Here is a 13,342-nt window from a genome sequence, read left to right as displayed (position 1 = left end):
CGATGCTGATACGAGCTGGTTAGCCACACCCATTACCTACGCAGTTCCAAGTCCTCTGCTGCTGCCCACAAATTCCAGACTGGCTTCTGGGTTCGATGGAGCCGATTCGGACCTTTGCAATATGGATCTGCGCTGAGACCCATTGGCTGCATCGGCTGACTCCCAGCGTGCTGCACGAGGTGGCCACTGAGCCTATCGGAGTGGCCAATTATCCAAATCTGAGGTGAGATCCACCATTCGCCGCTAGAGCTTGCCAATAGTCCACGGTCGAGATACGCAGTACGTACGCAGTAGATTGAAGCTGACCTTACCGTCGACTTGTTTGATTATTTGTGGACTGTAGATGTGATTGACTCACATTTGCGATGGAAAGAGCCAGAATCATCCTTCCGTCTCACTCTATGAGGTATTCCTACGGCATTCTACCAGGGACCCCTTCGAAGAAAATCTCGGAGTTTTTGCCAGGTTCACAATGCTTCGAAGCGTATCTCCAGACCTTGTTTCGAAATACTCGGCTTTTGGACACTGTGTTCGGTGAATGTTACGGGATGCGGAGTATCTTGCATGCAGCCTGGGGAAGATCATATGGCCAACAGTCATGACAGGGCACAGGGCATGCTATAGATACAGTCCCAATGCCTCCGTCACATTCAGGTGGCAACCACGATGCTCGCCGAAACTGAATGTTTTGGTTTGAAAAACCGTAAAGCTCTATTGCTAACGCAGCTGCTCCTTCCAGTGTAATCGCAGCTTCCATTCCTGTATGTTGCATAAGCTTGAAGAAGGCAGTTGCGCAAATATGCTCTGTCTGGACGGACTGCCCACCATGGGTAACCACAACAAAATCATCGACCTGTTAACAAGGGCACTGTCATTCGCCTTGGGACAACAATACTGCTTCAATGGCATTTTTCCTCATCTGTCCCCGTTTCAGAAAATACTGGAAAGGCTCAGACTCGGACGCAAGACGCTCCTACAAGTTAAATCCGGCTAAGCCCTCACCAGGTAGCGATTCCGATGGTGAGCCACTCGAGTCCGCTCGACTGACGAGGGAATTGCTGACCCTGCTAGGGCATTCCAAGGAAAGGGATGATGTCGCACGCTCTGGTCACCACAGACGCTCCTCCGGCGGCTTGCCCGATAGACTCCGTAGACGTTTCTCCAGAGAAGCCAGAGACCAGCATGTAAAGTCAAGGAATAGTCGCAGAAAATCGGGCTCCCCAGCCTTGCCGTTCTATTCCAGATTTGCCAGTCCCGGTGAAAGAGTAGCTACTCCTGACGAGATTGGGAGCAGCTTCATGAGTGAACGGGGATATGACAGCGATGCGCAGTTTATAAGCACTCCTAAGCAGATCAGTCACACCAGAGACCATCCTTCTAATCCACGCGTTCTTGGAAATGCTGCTGTCACCCCTTTGAGGCGCGAGATGGAACAGGGGATGCCATATGTACAAGCTCATGGTCCAGAGTTCGAAGACCTGGAGAGTGCACCATGTGTGGACCCTACCCTCAGGGAAGAATCGCAGCCTGCTCTGCGTTCGAAAAGTCAGTTGTCTTGTATGACCCAGTCATCCCAGGGCTCCTCTTCCTTCCGTGGCACAGATGATGGAAGCCCTCGATTCAGGGTTGCAAGGCCTCAGAGAGGCATGGCAGGCAGTCCACTTCAAGGCAAGATAAGAAATGGACCTGCGTATCCAAAACAACAAGGATACCGACCACCCCTTCGAATGGCTTCGCCTGATCCTAGCATACATGGCTCGGGTTTTTCAAATCCGATATCCCCTGTGCCATATTCGTATACCACGTCTGCCGACTCTTTAGTTGGGCCATCTTCGCAAATCTCGGTCAGGAAACGACGCCAGCAGCCCCCGGTGGGCCCTACACCAGACAACTGCTCTGTTCACCTTGATGACTTGAAGATCCCGACAACCTTGGCGTCTCGCCCAACATCGCCTCGTATCCTATCCCCGAAACAATCATTCGATGAGAACCGGTGGATAAACAATGGCGGGACGTGGAATCCATCCCAGCCATTTCACGACTTTTCTGGGTTTGGAGCAGGAAAGACGCCGGATGCCTACGCAACAGGACCAAGATCTAGGGGGCTACCAGTAAACCAGGCGTCCTCATGCTATTCTCAAAAAACTAGCCTGTCATCTACAGGCGATCCAGGCGGCTCTATGGATAGACGGATCCAATATCAGGCTCTCACTAAACAACCTCAAGAACCCATCGCTTCTTTTAGTTGTTCCCCTCGCTTATTGGAGTCATCCCTGGTGAATGCTCGCTATGCTTCCATTGCAGACAACCAAAAAGCGGACCTAGCTGATTCACAAAAAAGCAGATTTGGCGAGGGATTTGAGTCAGTCCGGTCATTCAGCTCTCCTGGACATGGTAATCTTAACGGCGCGGATGCGGACCTTGCATCGCCTCGCAAGGTGAGCGTTGGATGGATGTCGGGAGGGCGGCGACTCGGATACGGATACGCTTTGGTTCCTGCAAATGACGGAGCCGAGGAATCTTCAGAAAGTCTCAATCCCATCGGTGCCAGTGTTCCGGAAGTGACAGCTGTAGGCGTGGGTCTTGAAAGCGGAAGGTCAAGGCCCCTCGGGAACGAGACTGATGGACCAAACAAGAAAACGTCCCCAAGGGCCGGGAATTCCAGCTTTGAGCTATCGAGCGTGGTGAGTCGCATGCGTCTGCGCAGCTTCTCTAGCGCATTTAGCGAAGGCTTGGGTGAGCAACTTAAGTCTTCAGTGCTGGAAAAGTTTTCCAGGCGAAAGAAGGAGCAGGTCGATCCCGTTGCAGATGACGATACCAAAAACCCCTGGGACTTTTGCTCTTGGGTTGATCCAAACCAACCTTCGAATGACCAACAGAGTGGACAGAAAAGCTCGTCAGTCTCTACCAAAAGTACGGAAGGACGACCTTTGGGTAGATGGGCGACATTGCGTCGTACAGGGAGTTTGTTGGCCAAGGGCCGCAGCGTGTCGGCGATTACGCACGGCTTTGAAGCCAAGCCGACTACGAGAATGACCTCTTCAGCCGGAAAATACCCCGTGGCGCTAAGAAAGGAGGCTCGTATTCTGAAATTCAAGGTTCTTGACCGTAAAAATAGGGCTAAGAGTGCCGATGACGACGTCCCTATTATCTCCAACGAACATTTGCATGAAACAACCGGCTCAGATGATATCCAGCACGAGGGGCAGGGACACGACCAACAGACTGTTCAGACAGACACTCATAGGACAAAAAAGGATCGGCACAATTCTTCTGACAAAACCGGATCGGAGACGATCACAGATGATTGGAAAAGCACTTACCAAGACTGCCAAGAAATGCTTGGGTAGGTGCAATGCTTGGGTCATTAGTAGTTATATATCTTTGAAGCCGTCGGAGCACAAACAGCACTAGCGCTAAATTTTCTACAACAATGATAGTCACTACTACTGTAGTAGTGTTGTACTAACATCATGATGATGCGATGCATCAGGCTTGTCTTTTTACCCCAGGAGAACTAGTTATTTCTGAACAATCGACATGAATCGAATCATATCGGTAATTGGCTATCGCCTTCAGAATAAAGGACCGCGGTACCAACGGAAGGATGGAAAAGCATGAACCAATGTTGAATGTATACATCGATAGAATAAATGCATTAAAGCCAGTGATTGTCAAGGCCCAAGCTTCATGTAGTCGTACATAGGTATATCGAAGCACCAAGAACGCCGCCCATTCTCCAACGCCCATAACATCAATCCTTCTTTACTTCCTTTGTCGCTTAGTACTCTTATCACTAGCATTGCTCAGAACACTAGCAGAGCGTTTATGCGACGTGACATCTCCCTCCTCACCAGCACCACCACCCTCTGCCTTGCCCGTTTCATCCGTCGCATCCTTCCCCTCCCCCTCCGCATCCCCACCAGCATCAGCATCAGCATCACCACCCGCAGCCTCCCCTTCCGCCGCGGGAAGCGGTTGATCCTCCTGCTGCTCCGACTTGACTTCAGGCTTACTGTCCTTCTCCAGCGCCTCCTTCGCCTTCTTCTCACGTTCCTCCTTCGCAGCCTCCAGAACCCGAATCTCACTATCCACCTTCTCCGCCACCTTTCGCGCCTCCAGCAGCAGATTGACCGAGTGGATCAACTTCTCGAACTCCTTGCAGACGCGCTCCGTCGGCATAACAAGCCGCAGTGGCACCTCCAGCTCCGCCAGTGCGGCAGCCAGTTTCTGCGTCTGCACGTTCGATTTAGCCTGCGTGAGCTTCTGCGCGCGATCGCTGCGGAATTGCACGCCCGGCGCCAGTCGGTCGTGGTGCTGCACGCCGTATCTGGCTTCTTCGGCGGGAGTGAGGGTCCGTACGGCTTGTTGTTGCGCTTCTTTGTTCGCTGCCGCTGCTGCCGCTGCTGCCGCGGCAGCAGCCTTTTTGTTGGTTGGTGCGGCGGCCGGGGTTGCGTTCGGGGTGTCGGCGCGGCTGTCGCGGGCGCTGCTTGGGGCATTGGGGGCCGGGGTTGCGCCGGCCGGGCTGGGAGCGGCGCCGCCTTCGGGGCCCAGAATGGAACGGCGTTTCTTGCTCTTGTCGGCTTGGAGGAGGGTTTGGAGGAGTTGCGACAGGCCTTGGCTGGATTGGTACATGGTCGTGTTGCCGACGCTGATGGGGACTTCGAGGCGGGAGTAGAGTTCGCGACGCTCTGTGATAAAGTCTTGTTCGTTGGCGGTGATGCGTTTGAGTTCTTCGAGGAGGACGCTTTCTTCGCGGACTTCATCGGCTGTGCGGTTGAGTTGGAGGGCGGCGAGTTCTTTGCGGGAGCGTTCGCGGTCGGCATCGAACTTGAGCATTTTTTCGTGCAGTTCGAATTCGGCTTCGGACATCTCGGAGGGTGGGTGCTCGAGTGCGAGCATGCTCGCGGCGATGAAGTAGTATCGCGATTTCATCTGCTCCATGGTTCGGTATTGCTTTGCGGGGACAAGGGCGTTGTTGGTGTCGCCGTCGACGGAGTGCGGTTGGTAGTCGTAGCGGTCGGCGATTACGACCCAGCGGAGGTCGTATTCTTCGACTAGGTCCATGAGGTAGTCGGTTTCCTGGCGCGTCCAGTCGTCGTTCTTGAGATGGCGGTTGTATTCCTCGTCCGTGTAGCGGTTGGGTACGCGGGCTTTGATGTTGTATTTGGCGAATACGGAGTCTTGCTGCGGTACGTTGTCGGAGGTTGAGGCATCGGCGTTGTCTTCTTTCTTCTCGTCCACATCCATCTCGGAGCCCTCCAGGGCGGGGACCTTGGCGGATTCATGTTGGCGCTGCCAGTGGCGGAGAACGAGGCCATCGGAGCGGGCGCTGTTCACGAAGGGGGTCATGCGCCTGATGGTGTCAGTATTTAGTATCGGAGGAGCAGTAGATATATGGTGGTGTATGCGTACCATGGCTGGACGCGCTTTTTGCTCGTCCATTTCGGGCGTCCCTTGTATCGGTTCTCGTTGATGGCGATCGGAGGTGCTCGCTCGCCTAGCAGAGCATAGAGCTCACGGGTGATACCCTCTAGCGGTGGAAATTGTGTCAGAGAAATTTTAGGCGAGTAGAAGAAACCGGGGGAGCTCACCTGGACGCTTCTCGACGACCTTCTGTTTCTTATGAGGTCGGGGCTGGCCCTCCGCGGGCAGATCCAGCATGTCGCGAACATCGGCGGCGGCCATGGCGGAGGCACCTGTGGGGGAATTCTTAACGGAGCGATTTCCAGAAGTAATGAGTTGAAATGTATGAGGTGTTTAGATGGAATCAACAAGAGTATAGCAATGCAGCAATGAAAACGAACGACGAGCGAGGGAAGAAGAGGGGAGGAGATGGAAGGGAAGATGAAAGGCGGAGAAGCAAAAGCCATGAGAATTCGCGCCAAGACGGGATCCGGCCAGATCGAGGCAGTCGCTTGCTTCATCGCCAACTGTTCTCATCATCTCCCTCCCTCTGCTGTATCTTTCCCTCCTTCTCCGCCAATTCCTCCCATTCAACCGCATCATGGCTCCGGTCAGATCATCTGCCTCATGGCTGTCCTCCGTGATGGCCGTGTGTGCCATCTTGTGTCTCTCGGTGCCCGCCAACGCCCTCTACTTCTACATGGACGGCCGCCAAACAAAGTGCTTCTTTGAGGAGCTCCCTAAAGATACCTTGGTTGTCGGTATGCTTCTCTCAGCACTTGTTCCCCCACTTTATTTACCACTCAATACTAATGCGATGTGGGTAACTTAAAGGCACCTACTCTACCGCCGTGATCAACCAGCAATCCAACACCTACAATGTGGACCCTAACCTAAAGATGCTCGTCACCGTTGACGAGGTCTTCGACAACGACCACCGCGTCGTCTCCAAGCGTGACAGCCACTCCGGACGCTTTACCTTCTCCGCTGCCGACGCCGGTCTGCACAAGATCTGCGTGACTCCCGAGACCAACGCCGCAACTGGTGGTGGCTGGCTGTCGGGCGCCCCGTCTGGTGCGGTCCAGGTCACTCTGGACATGGCCATCGGTGAGACGAGCAAGATCGAGACGGAAGACAAGGACAAGATGCAGGATATTGTGCAGAAGGTGAAGGATTTGAACGGCCGGTTGCAGGACATTCGTAGGGAGCAGGTGTTCCAGCGGGTATGCTTTCCCACCACGGGGAGGATAATATGCCATAGGCAATCTGAGAAAGCAAATCAACTAACAATGTGTCTACACAGGAACGTGAAGCTGAATTCCGTGACCAGTCCGAAGCTACCAACTCCCGCGTGGTTCGGTGGACTCTCATCCAGTTGGCTGTGCTGTCGGTGGCATGTGCTTGGCAGCTCTCGCATCTGCGGTCGTTCTTCATCAAGCAGAAGTTGACATAAACGGGGGACTTTACTTTTCTTTTTCTTTGTTCGAGATGGGATGGAGTACAAGTTGGAGAAAATAGGCCAAAAGGAATGAGTGAGAGGTACCTGGTTGTACTTACAGATAAACTACTACCTAGCTAGCTATGATCGGTTGTTTAGCGATTATCATTTCTCTCTTGTGTGAGTTTGACGAGTGAATGTAAATGCGTGTGTGCATGGTTCTTCAATAGGGTTTACTGTCCTTGCTTGTGTATGATTTCTGCTACTGTTCCGAGGGAGTCTTGGAAAACTCCCATAAATTTCCCAGATATCTTTATCGCTCTGCTGGCACATATTTGGATGCATGATACAGACTAGACAACCGATTTGCGTCAAGGGTTCTTAACCACCACAATAGCCACAGCAAATGGGATAGCTTACAATGCTCCGATACAACCCCATAATACCTTCATAAAGCCCAATTGCATTTGTATACTGTTCTGTGAGGTTTTACCAATCATAAGTACTGCTTCTCTCTCTGGCACCTTGCTTTCATGGTCTCTCTCTGCCTGCATCACATGAACAAATCTCAGATTATCTATAACAACAGCATCTCCAGTCAGTATCACGACTGAGTTAGGTGGGCTATCAAGCTTTCTTGCATTACTATGGTTTATATGATGGCAGGTAACCACCCCTCTAGTTTCCTGCCGGCATTGATCAAGCTCTCTAGGTCTAGTTGTTCTATCATTTCCAATAGCAATATCTTCGGTTGGGATAATCCCCCTTCCCCCAGTAGCGAATTCATCCTTGCCATGCTCCTCCTAACCTCAGTTCTATCCAATGGCTTTCCCCAATACCATAAACCACTCGGAAGCGATGATACTCGCTCAGTGGGATCATCGTGGAGAGTATAACGTTACCTCCAGGTTTGATATCCCTGGAGCTATCCTATTTTAGTTATAATCTTACTACCAATGACTCTCTTCATGAGATAAAACTAATAAACAAAGTACTTGATATTTGGACTACCATCGTCACATTTCTTACAGTCTCGATTAAGATTTATTTATACTAGCTAACCTGCATGGCTTGGGAGCAACAGATGACACGAAACCTTAGAAACAGAATTAACCATTCTGCATGGCAATGCTCTCCTTATTCAGATCATCTCCCTCCTTCTTTGTATCAAATACAAGATTGATTTGTCTCCTACATACTATCTCGCTAGTTAGCTCGGACCTACTTAGTGCTTATGACGGTTACTAGTGCTCCAGCCTCAGGGTTTAACAGAAACAATGAAGGCTTTGGAAGAGTCTTTGAATGCTAAGTTATTTCCTCTCCCGCCCCCCCAACCCCCCTACCAACTTCTCTCTCTACCTCAATTACAACTTCATTCGGAGAGGGTGAGGGGGTGTAAGTTGGTGTTCAATCTTGGGGAGGGGGGTGCTTACTTGGTATTGGATTATAGTATAGGGTTGATGATAAGCTGAAGAGAATCATAAGGAATTGCAACGAGAGTTATCTATCTAGTCATTGATTGAAGTATCGGACCATCCAAAATCATTGCATTCTTTCGAGTTGGAAAGTTGGACTGAAATGTGTGCGTTTCCATCTTTGCCCCCAGTCATAAATTGATCATCAAGGATGCACAAGATCGCTCGTAAATACATCAGCACTAATAAAAATTATTCTTCTAACATTAACGCAGCTGCCCCCCTGCACAAGGAACAGCGCCCATGCTGTGGTACCAGATCCAATCAAGAATCAATGGCAGACAACAACAGAAAAGAAAGACAAAAAGAGGTATAAAGCGGGGGGTGGGAATCAATAACTGAAAAGACCGGAGTATGTATCTATGTCATGTATTCATCGTCGAGTCGTCGGGTTGTCTTGCGGCAGGGGTCGTGGCATCACTGCAAAACCCTAGGATCAGTCGCTCCAGATCCGAGAGCTTATACGGCTTGGTCATATAGCCCTTCATGCCCACTTTCGAGGCCCGACTGAGGGCCTCGTCGGTGACATCGGCGCTGACGGCAAGAACCGTCGGAGCCACGGGCTGATGGGCTGCAGGCGTCGCTATGGGAGGCGGCGGATCTTGCTGCTCGGGCCGACAATTAGGGGGAATTTGACCGTGGTATTCGTCTATTAGCTGGAGGATTTTGGACGTGGCTTCATATCCGTCCATTTCTGGCATCCACAGGTCCATCAACACAACGTCCACCGGTTTCATCTTCTTGCGATGATTCGGGGGATTGGGAATTGGGAACCCATCCGCCGTGCTCTCGAGCTTGGGAGAGGGGCCATCTGCTGAGCGTTGGGCGACCAGAACCTCCTGCATGATGCGGACCGCTTCCTTTCCATTACAAGCTTCGTAGATGTCGCTATAGCCAAGGCGCTTCAGCATGTGAACCAACACACGCCGATTGATCTTGTTGTCTTCAGCAACGAGAAACGTGAGCGGATGCTTTTCCCCGAGCTTACTGTCATGAGTATCACCATTGATGTGGCGCGGCATTGACTTGCAATAGGGAACGGAGCGCGCAGGGGTCAAAGTCACAGACGATTCCTCTGTCAGACTAGGTGACGGTTGCTGAATCGGCTGGCTCGGTGTCCGCAGCGCAGGCGACAGCAACGATGATTCCAACGTGGAGGTGCTCCCACTAGTCATGCGCGAAGGATCGCAGATCTGCGGCGGTGTCAACAGCTTGTTCGGAGGAGCCAATGTCGGATCGGGCTGGTTGGCCGGAATTCTGATCTCAAACTCGGAGCCATGGTCGGGACCGGTGGTGCAGGAGCGAACGCAGGTGAGGTCGCCGCCCATCTTCCTGGCCAGACCTTTGGCTACAAGGAGACCCAGTCCTAGCCCATCCTTACTTCGAGTGGTAGAAGTGTCCTCCCGAGCAAACGGTTTGAAGAGTTTAGGCAAGAATGCTTCCGGGATGCCTGGTCCGGTGTCCTTCACAGCGACCAGGACATCGTTGGTCTTGCGGCCAACGGTGGCACACACGGTTATCACACCGCTATTGGTGAACTTGACCGCATTGAGGAACACGCACGAAATCAATTTGGCCAGGTCGCGATCATCTACAAATAGTGTGTCCGGTAGCGCGGGATCGACCGACCAATTTATGGTTTTGGAAAACACTTCGCCGTTTGATGAGCGTGACCGGATCTCAATCTTCTCCCCCGTGTCGGTCGCATTGCTCACAGCAAAGTCAGGCCGACCACCAACATGCAAGGATTCATTAATAACTAAACGGAGCAGATCGCGAAGCTTGGTAAATCTCAGCGCAGGGACGACATTGACGTTGATGCCTTCCAACAAGAGATGCGGTGCCGAGCGGCGGACCGCCAGCGATGGTCGAGGATTCACCATGTTGGCCATGACTGCTTCTATCTGATGAGCCGGGGCGGCTTTCATCAATTTTTCGCTTTCGTGGACAGCGTTCTTGACTTCCTCGCTCCGAGGAGAAAGTCCCTTTGGCGAGACGACGCGCGGGACCTTCTGTTTTGGCGTTGCGCCGATGTTCCATTCTGGCGGATTACTCCGTCTCCGTTTGTACGGATTGACCGTGATATTACTTCCTTCGACGAAAACACTTGGCCGGCTGTCACATGTGCTCAATGGGGTCTGAACGGGCCCACCAAAACAATCGTCTCTTTCGAGCTGAGGAGTCTTGGGAACCTGCATGTTCAAGTCGTAGGCATGGACTACGTTGTCCGCTGCTTCGACGGCCCGTCTTGCGCTATCTGTGTAGATGGGAAATGCGAGTTAGTATGAGAAGAATTGAACCTAAGAATGGAGAACACAAACCCTGAACCATTTCGATACTCTCCTTGAGGGTTCGAAAAACGAACCCCGCCTTCGGAGATGGCTTATCCTGGATAGCTTCGCGGACTGTAGCATGCATAACATCCAGCATTCCGACAACACCCTGCATCGGCGTGCGGAGTTCGTGAGACAGGCTCCGGGCATAAGGCTTCAGTGGGTGAGAGGCAAAGTCGGCTAGTCCATGAGGGATGCTGATATGTGCGTCCTCCACAATTGCGTGGCTGGTAGAGACACTTCTAGCCTTGCCGTTACTCGCCTGCTGTGTGTTTGGCGCTTCAAGATCGTCACGGATGCGCTGAACAACCAGATCTTCCAAAGAATACAGAATCATCTCGAGGAACGACCACGACAGATTGCGCTTTTTCAAGCCGGATTCCGACCACATCAGACCAAGGTATGCGAGACATTTAGTTTCCGAGAACAGTGGGACGGCGAGATAGCCTTCCGCGGCGAACGGCAGCTGATCTTGATCGAACGATATGTAGGAGCCCAAATTTTCCGGAATCAAACATGGCTTCTGGTGGTCCATATGGGACAGAGGATTGCCGCCAGCAAAGTACCTGTGGCGATGCATGCCCGCAGTTTCGTATCCATCATTGTAATAGAACGCCGTGCCGAATAAATAGGGCTTGTGGCCTCGTATTTCGTTGACCGATTCGTCCTCCCGGGCCTTGCGAGCAACAAACACATACTGCGCGTCACAAATCGAACTGATCTTCTCCATAAGATAGTTCCAAAACTTTTCCGATCCGAGTGTTCGAAGTTCCTGCTTCAATTTCACCAGCCGGTCAATTGCAACATTCTGAGGCTCTCCGATATATCTGCGACCGGACGAGTCGGCCTGCGCATCGTCTTCGCGCAATGTAGATGCAGACGTATCACCCGGAAGAACCTGGGATTTGCACGGAAGTAGCGACATGGTTGGGCCGGATGCAAAGGATTTAGACCATTCTGACTCCGCGGAATCGGGCATGATGTGCCGAACGGTGGGTGCACTGCAGCGTCCTCGATTTGCTGTTGAGAACCAAATCTAGGGCGGGGATATAGCGCTGGATGATAATATGGGAGGTCGCCAGGTTACCGAGGGGGATTGATAAGATATCAATGAATCAAGACCCAGATTGTTGGAAGGGGCACAGCGCATGGCTTTCGGTCTGTATGGTCAGTCAAACAGGAGCTTCGTTAGCTATCATCATGCCAGCAGGGTGAGTAGTAGGGATAGAAGGAGGCTACCAAGCACAATGCCCGTCCTAGATGGCTCTGGCTCTTCAATACATACATCACTTTGGAATCGATAGAAAAGATGAAGCCCACGCTGAGCTGCACCGCGGGGGATGCTCTGCAAAAGAGCAGGCACCGGCCTTGCAAAAATTATCCTCCGATAGGATTAGGATGATCGACTCGAGGGATATAGGGGGTGCAAGCTGGTCGATAGAAGACCGGAAGGTTCTGTTGCTTTGGGGGAGAAAACTCCCTTTTTTCCCGCTTTTTCTCTCCGGTCGAAAGAATCTGTAAATGATTCGCTATATGCGTCGGATTCAGTTATAATATTTCGGATCTCCTTCTCCCGTTCCTGAAAACCCCTGAAGATCGATCCGTCTTTCGAATATCTATTGCGGTAGTCGAGAAGCTTTCCCTCGACGACTGGCCGAGTCAAATTCTGGGGCAGAGATTAATGGCACAGACCAACCGGTGAGCGGGTGGATGGTAGGGAAGGATGGGGGGGAGAGGAAGTGCCAGGATGCCAGGATGCCAGATCGAAACGGCCAGTAGAAGAGGTGAGATAAGGGGCGATGGAGAGCCGGAGATGGAGGCGGGATGGGGGGTGTGAGGGAGGAGGAGGGAGGAGAGAGAGAGTGACGGAATGCGAGATAGAATCCAGGCCGGGATGAGATGGAGCGACCAGCAGGAATGGGACGATGAGGAGGGGAAAGAAGCGAGCCTGAGAAATCGATGGGGCCAACTTGGGCCGATCGCCAGGTCTAGACGCGGGGAGGCTGAAACGGAGCGAGATGCTGGGCAAGTTTTGGGCCTCCCCTTCAGCAGGCTCTTGCTTGTCTTTCGAGACTCGCTGTCCCGGGTCTGCGAACAGAAAAAAGAAGGTTCTGGGGAAATCCAAAGTCTAGGATGGCTGAAGGATCACACAGATGGGGGAAAAAAGGGGATTCAAGGTTGGGATCGGCCGGGGGGAGGTCAGCGCCAGTTTGGACCCCGTGGCTATCTCTGCATGCCTGCCTACTAAACTTGCACTACTGCACTTGCTAAGGATAAATTCTCACTTGTTCCGGGACAATTTTCCCAGTTTCAGCACTCGTGGGTTGCACATGGTACCTCGTAGTATCAGGACGAGTCATCGGCCAGCAGTTGGAAAGGATCCATGGATGAAGATGCCAGAAGACCCTCCTTCGTCTTATGAGCGACGACCGTCAACACCGTCACCACGTCTGTCTCAGCTCTCACTGGCTCTTGTCCGTCACCGGGAGACCTTCCCGACCCAGACTCTTACTCGCTTGCACCCGACCATTTCCTACAACTTTTGCATCATATCTTCATCCTGCAATCACCCTTACCAAACAACCTTTACAACCCTTTACTTCTCCCATTCATGGGCTTCCCAGCCAAAATCTACTTCGTCCCCAGATATGCACGGACGGCGAGGTCTCGACCGGGGTGGCAGATGCCAG

At 52.2% G+C, this 13,342-nt stretch overlaps 4 protein-coding genes across 4 annotated transcripts; 2 read left to right on the top strand and 2 right to left on the bottom strand.

The window, feature by feature from the left end:
- The first annotated feature begins 795 nt into the window (after nucleotides 1-795).
- ASPBRDRAFT_609472 (uncharacterized protein) lies at nucleotides 796-3,558 on the top strand. The gene is made up of 2 exons (XM_067628273.1): nucleotides 796-1,020; nucleotides 1,072-3,558. The coding sequence occupies exons 1-2, from the start codon at nucleotides 903-905 to the stop codon at nucleotides 3,348-3,350; spliced, it is 2,397 nt and encodes a 798-aa protein (XP_067478584.1). The 5' UTR covers nucleotides 796-902; the 3' UTR covers nucleotides 3,351-3,558.
- Nucleotides 3,559-3,765: 207 nt separating this feature from the next.
- Nucleotides 3,766-5,688, bottom strand: ASPBRDRAFT_127986 (SANT/Myb-like DNA-binding domain-containing protein; the record flags this gene model as incomplete). The annotated part of the gene is made up of 3 exons (XM_067618016.1): nucleotides 3,766-5,356; nucleotides 5,416-5,533; nucleotides 5,595-5,688. The coding sequence occupies 3 exons, from the start codon at nucleotides 5,686-5,688 to the stop codon at nucleotides 3,766-3,768; spliced, it is 1,803 nt and encodes a 600-aa protein (XP_067478583.1).
- Nucleotides 5,689-5,917: 229 nt separating this feature from the next.
- On the top strand, nucleotides 5,918-7,280 carry ASPBRDRAFT_66296 (emp24/gp25L/p24 family protein). The gene is made up of 3 exons (XM_067628699.1): nucleotides 5,918-6,167; nucleotides 6,241-6,629; nucleotides 6,710-7,280. The coding sequence occupies exons 1-3, from the start codon at nucleotides 6,008-6,010 to the stop codon at nucleotides 6,857-6,859; spliced, it is 699 nt and encodes a 232-aa protein (XP_067478582.1). The 5' UTR covers nucleotides 5,918-6,007; the 3' UTR covers nucleotides 6,860-7,280.
- Nucleotides 7,281-8,684: 1,404 nt separating this feature from the next.
- ASPBRDRAFT_127547 (uncharacterized protein) lies at nucleotides 8,685-11,631 on the bottom strand (the record flags this gene model as incomplete). The annotated part of the gene is made up of 2 exons (XM_067617983.1): nucleotides 8,685-10,576; nucleotides 10,641-11,631. 2 exons carry the CDS (start codon nucleotides 11,629-11,631, stop codon nucleotides 8,685-8,687), a joined length of 2,883 nt encoding a protein of 960 aa, XP_067478581.1.
- Between the last annotated feature and the right edge of the window lie 1,711 nt (nucleotides 11,632-13,342).

The sequence above is a fragment of the Aspergillus brasiliensis genome, assembly GCF_001889945.1.
Source record: "Aspergillus brasiliensis CBS 101740 unplaced genomic scaffold ASPBRscaffold_7, whole genome shotgun sequence".
NCBI lineage: Eukaryota > Fungi > Ascomycota > Eurotiomycetes > Eurotiales > Aspergillaceae > Aspergillus > Aspergillus brasiliensis.
The sequence above is the reverse complement of the archived record's forward strand: the minus strand, read 5'-3'. Positions and strand labels throughout refer to the sequence as shown.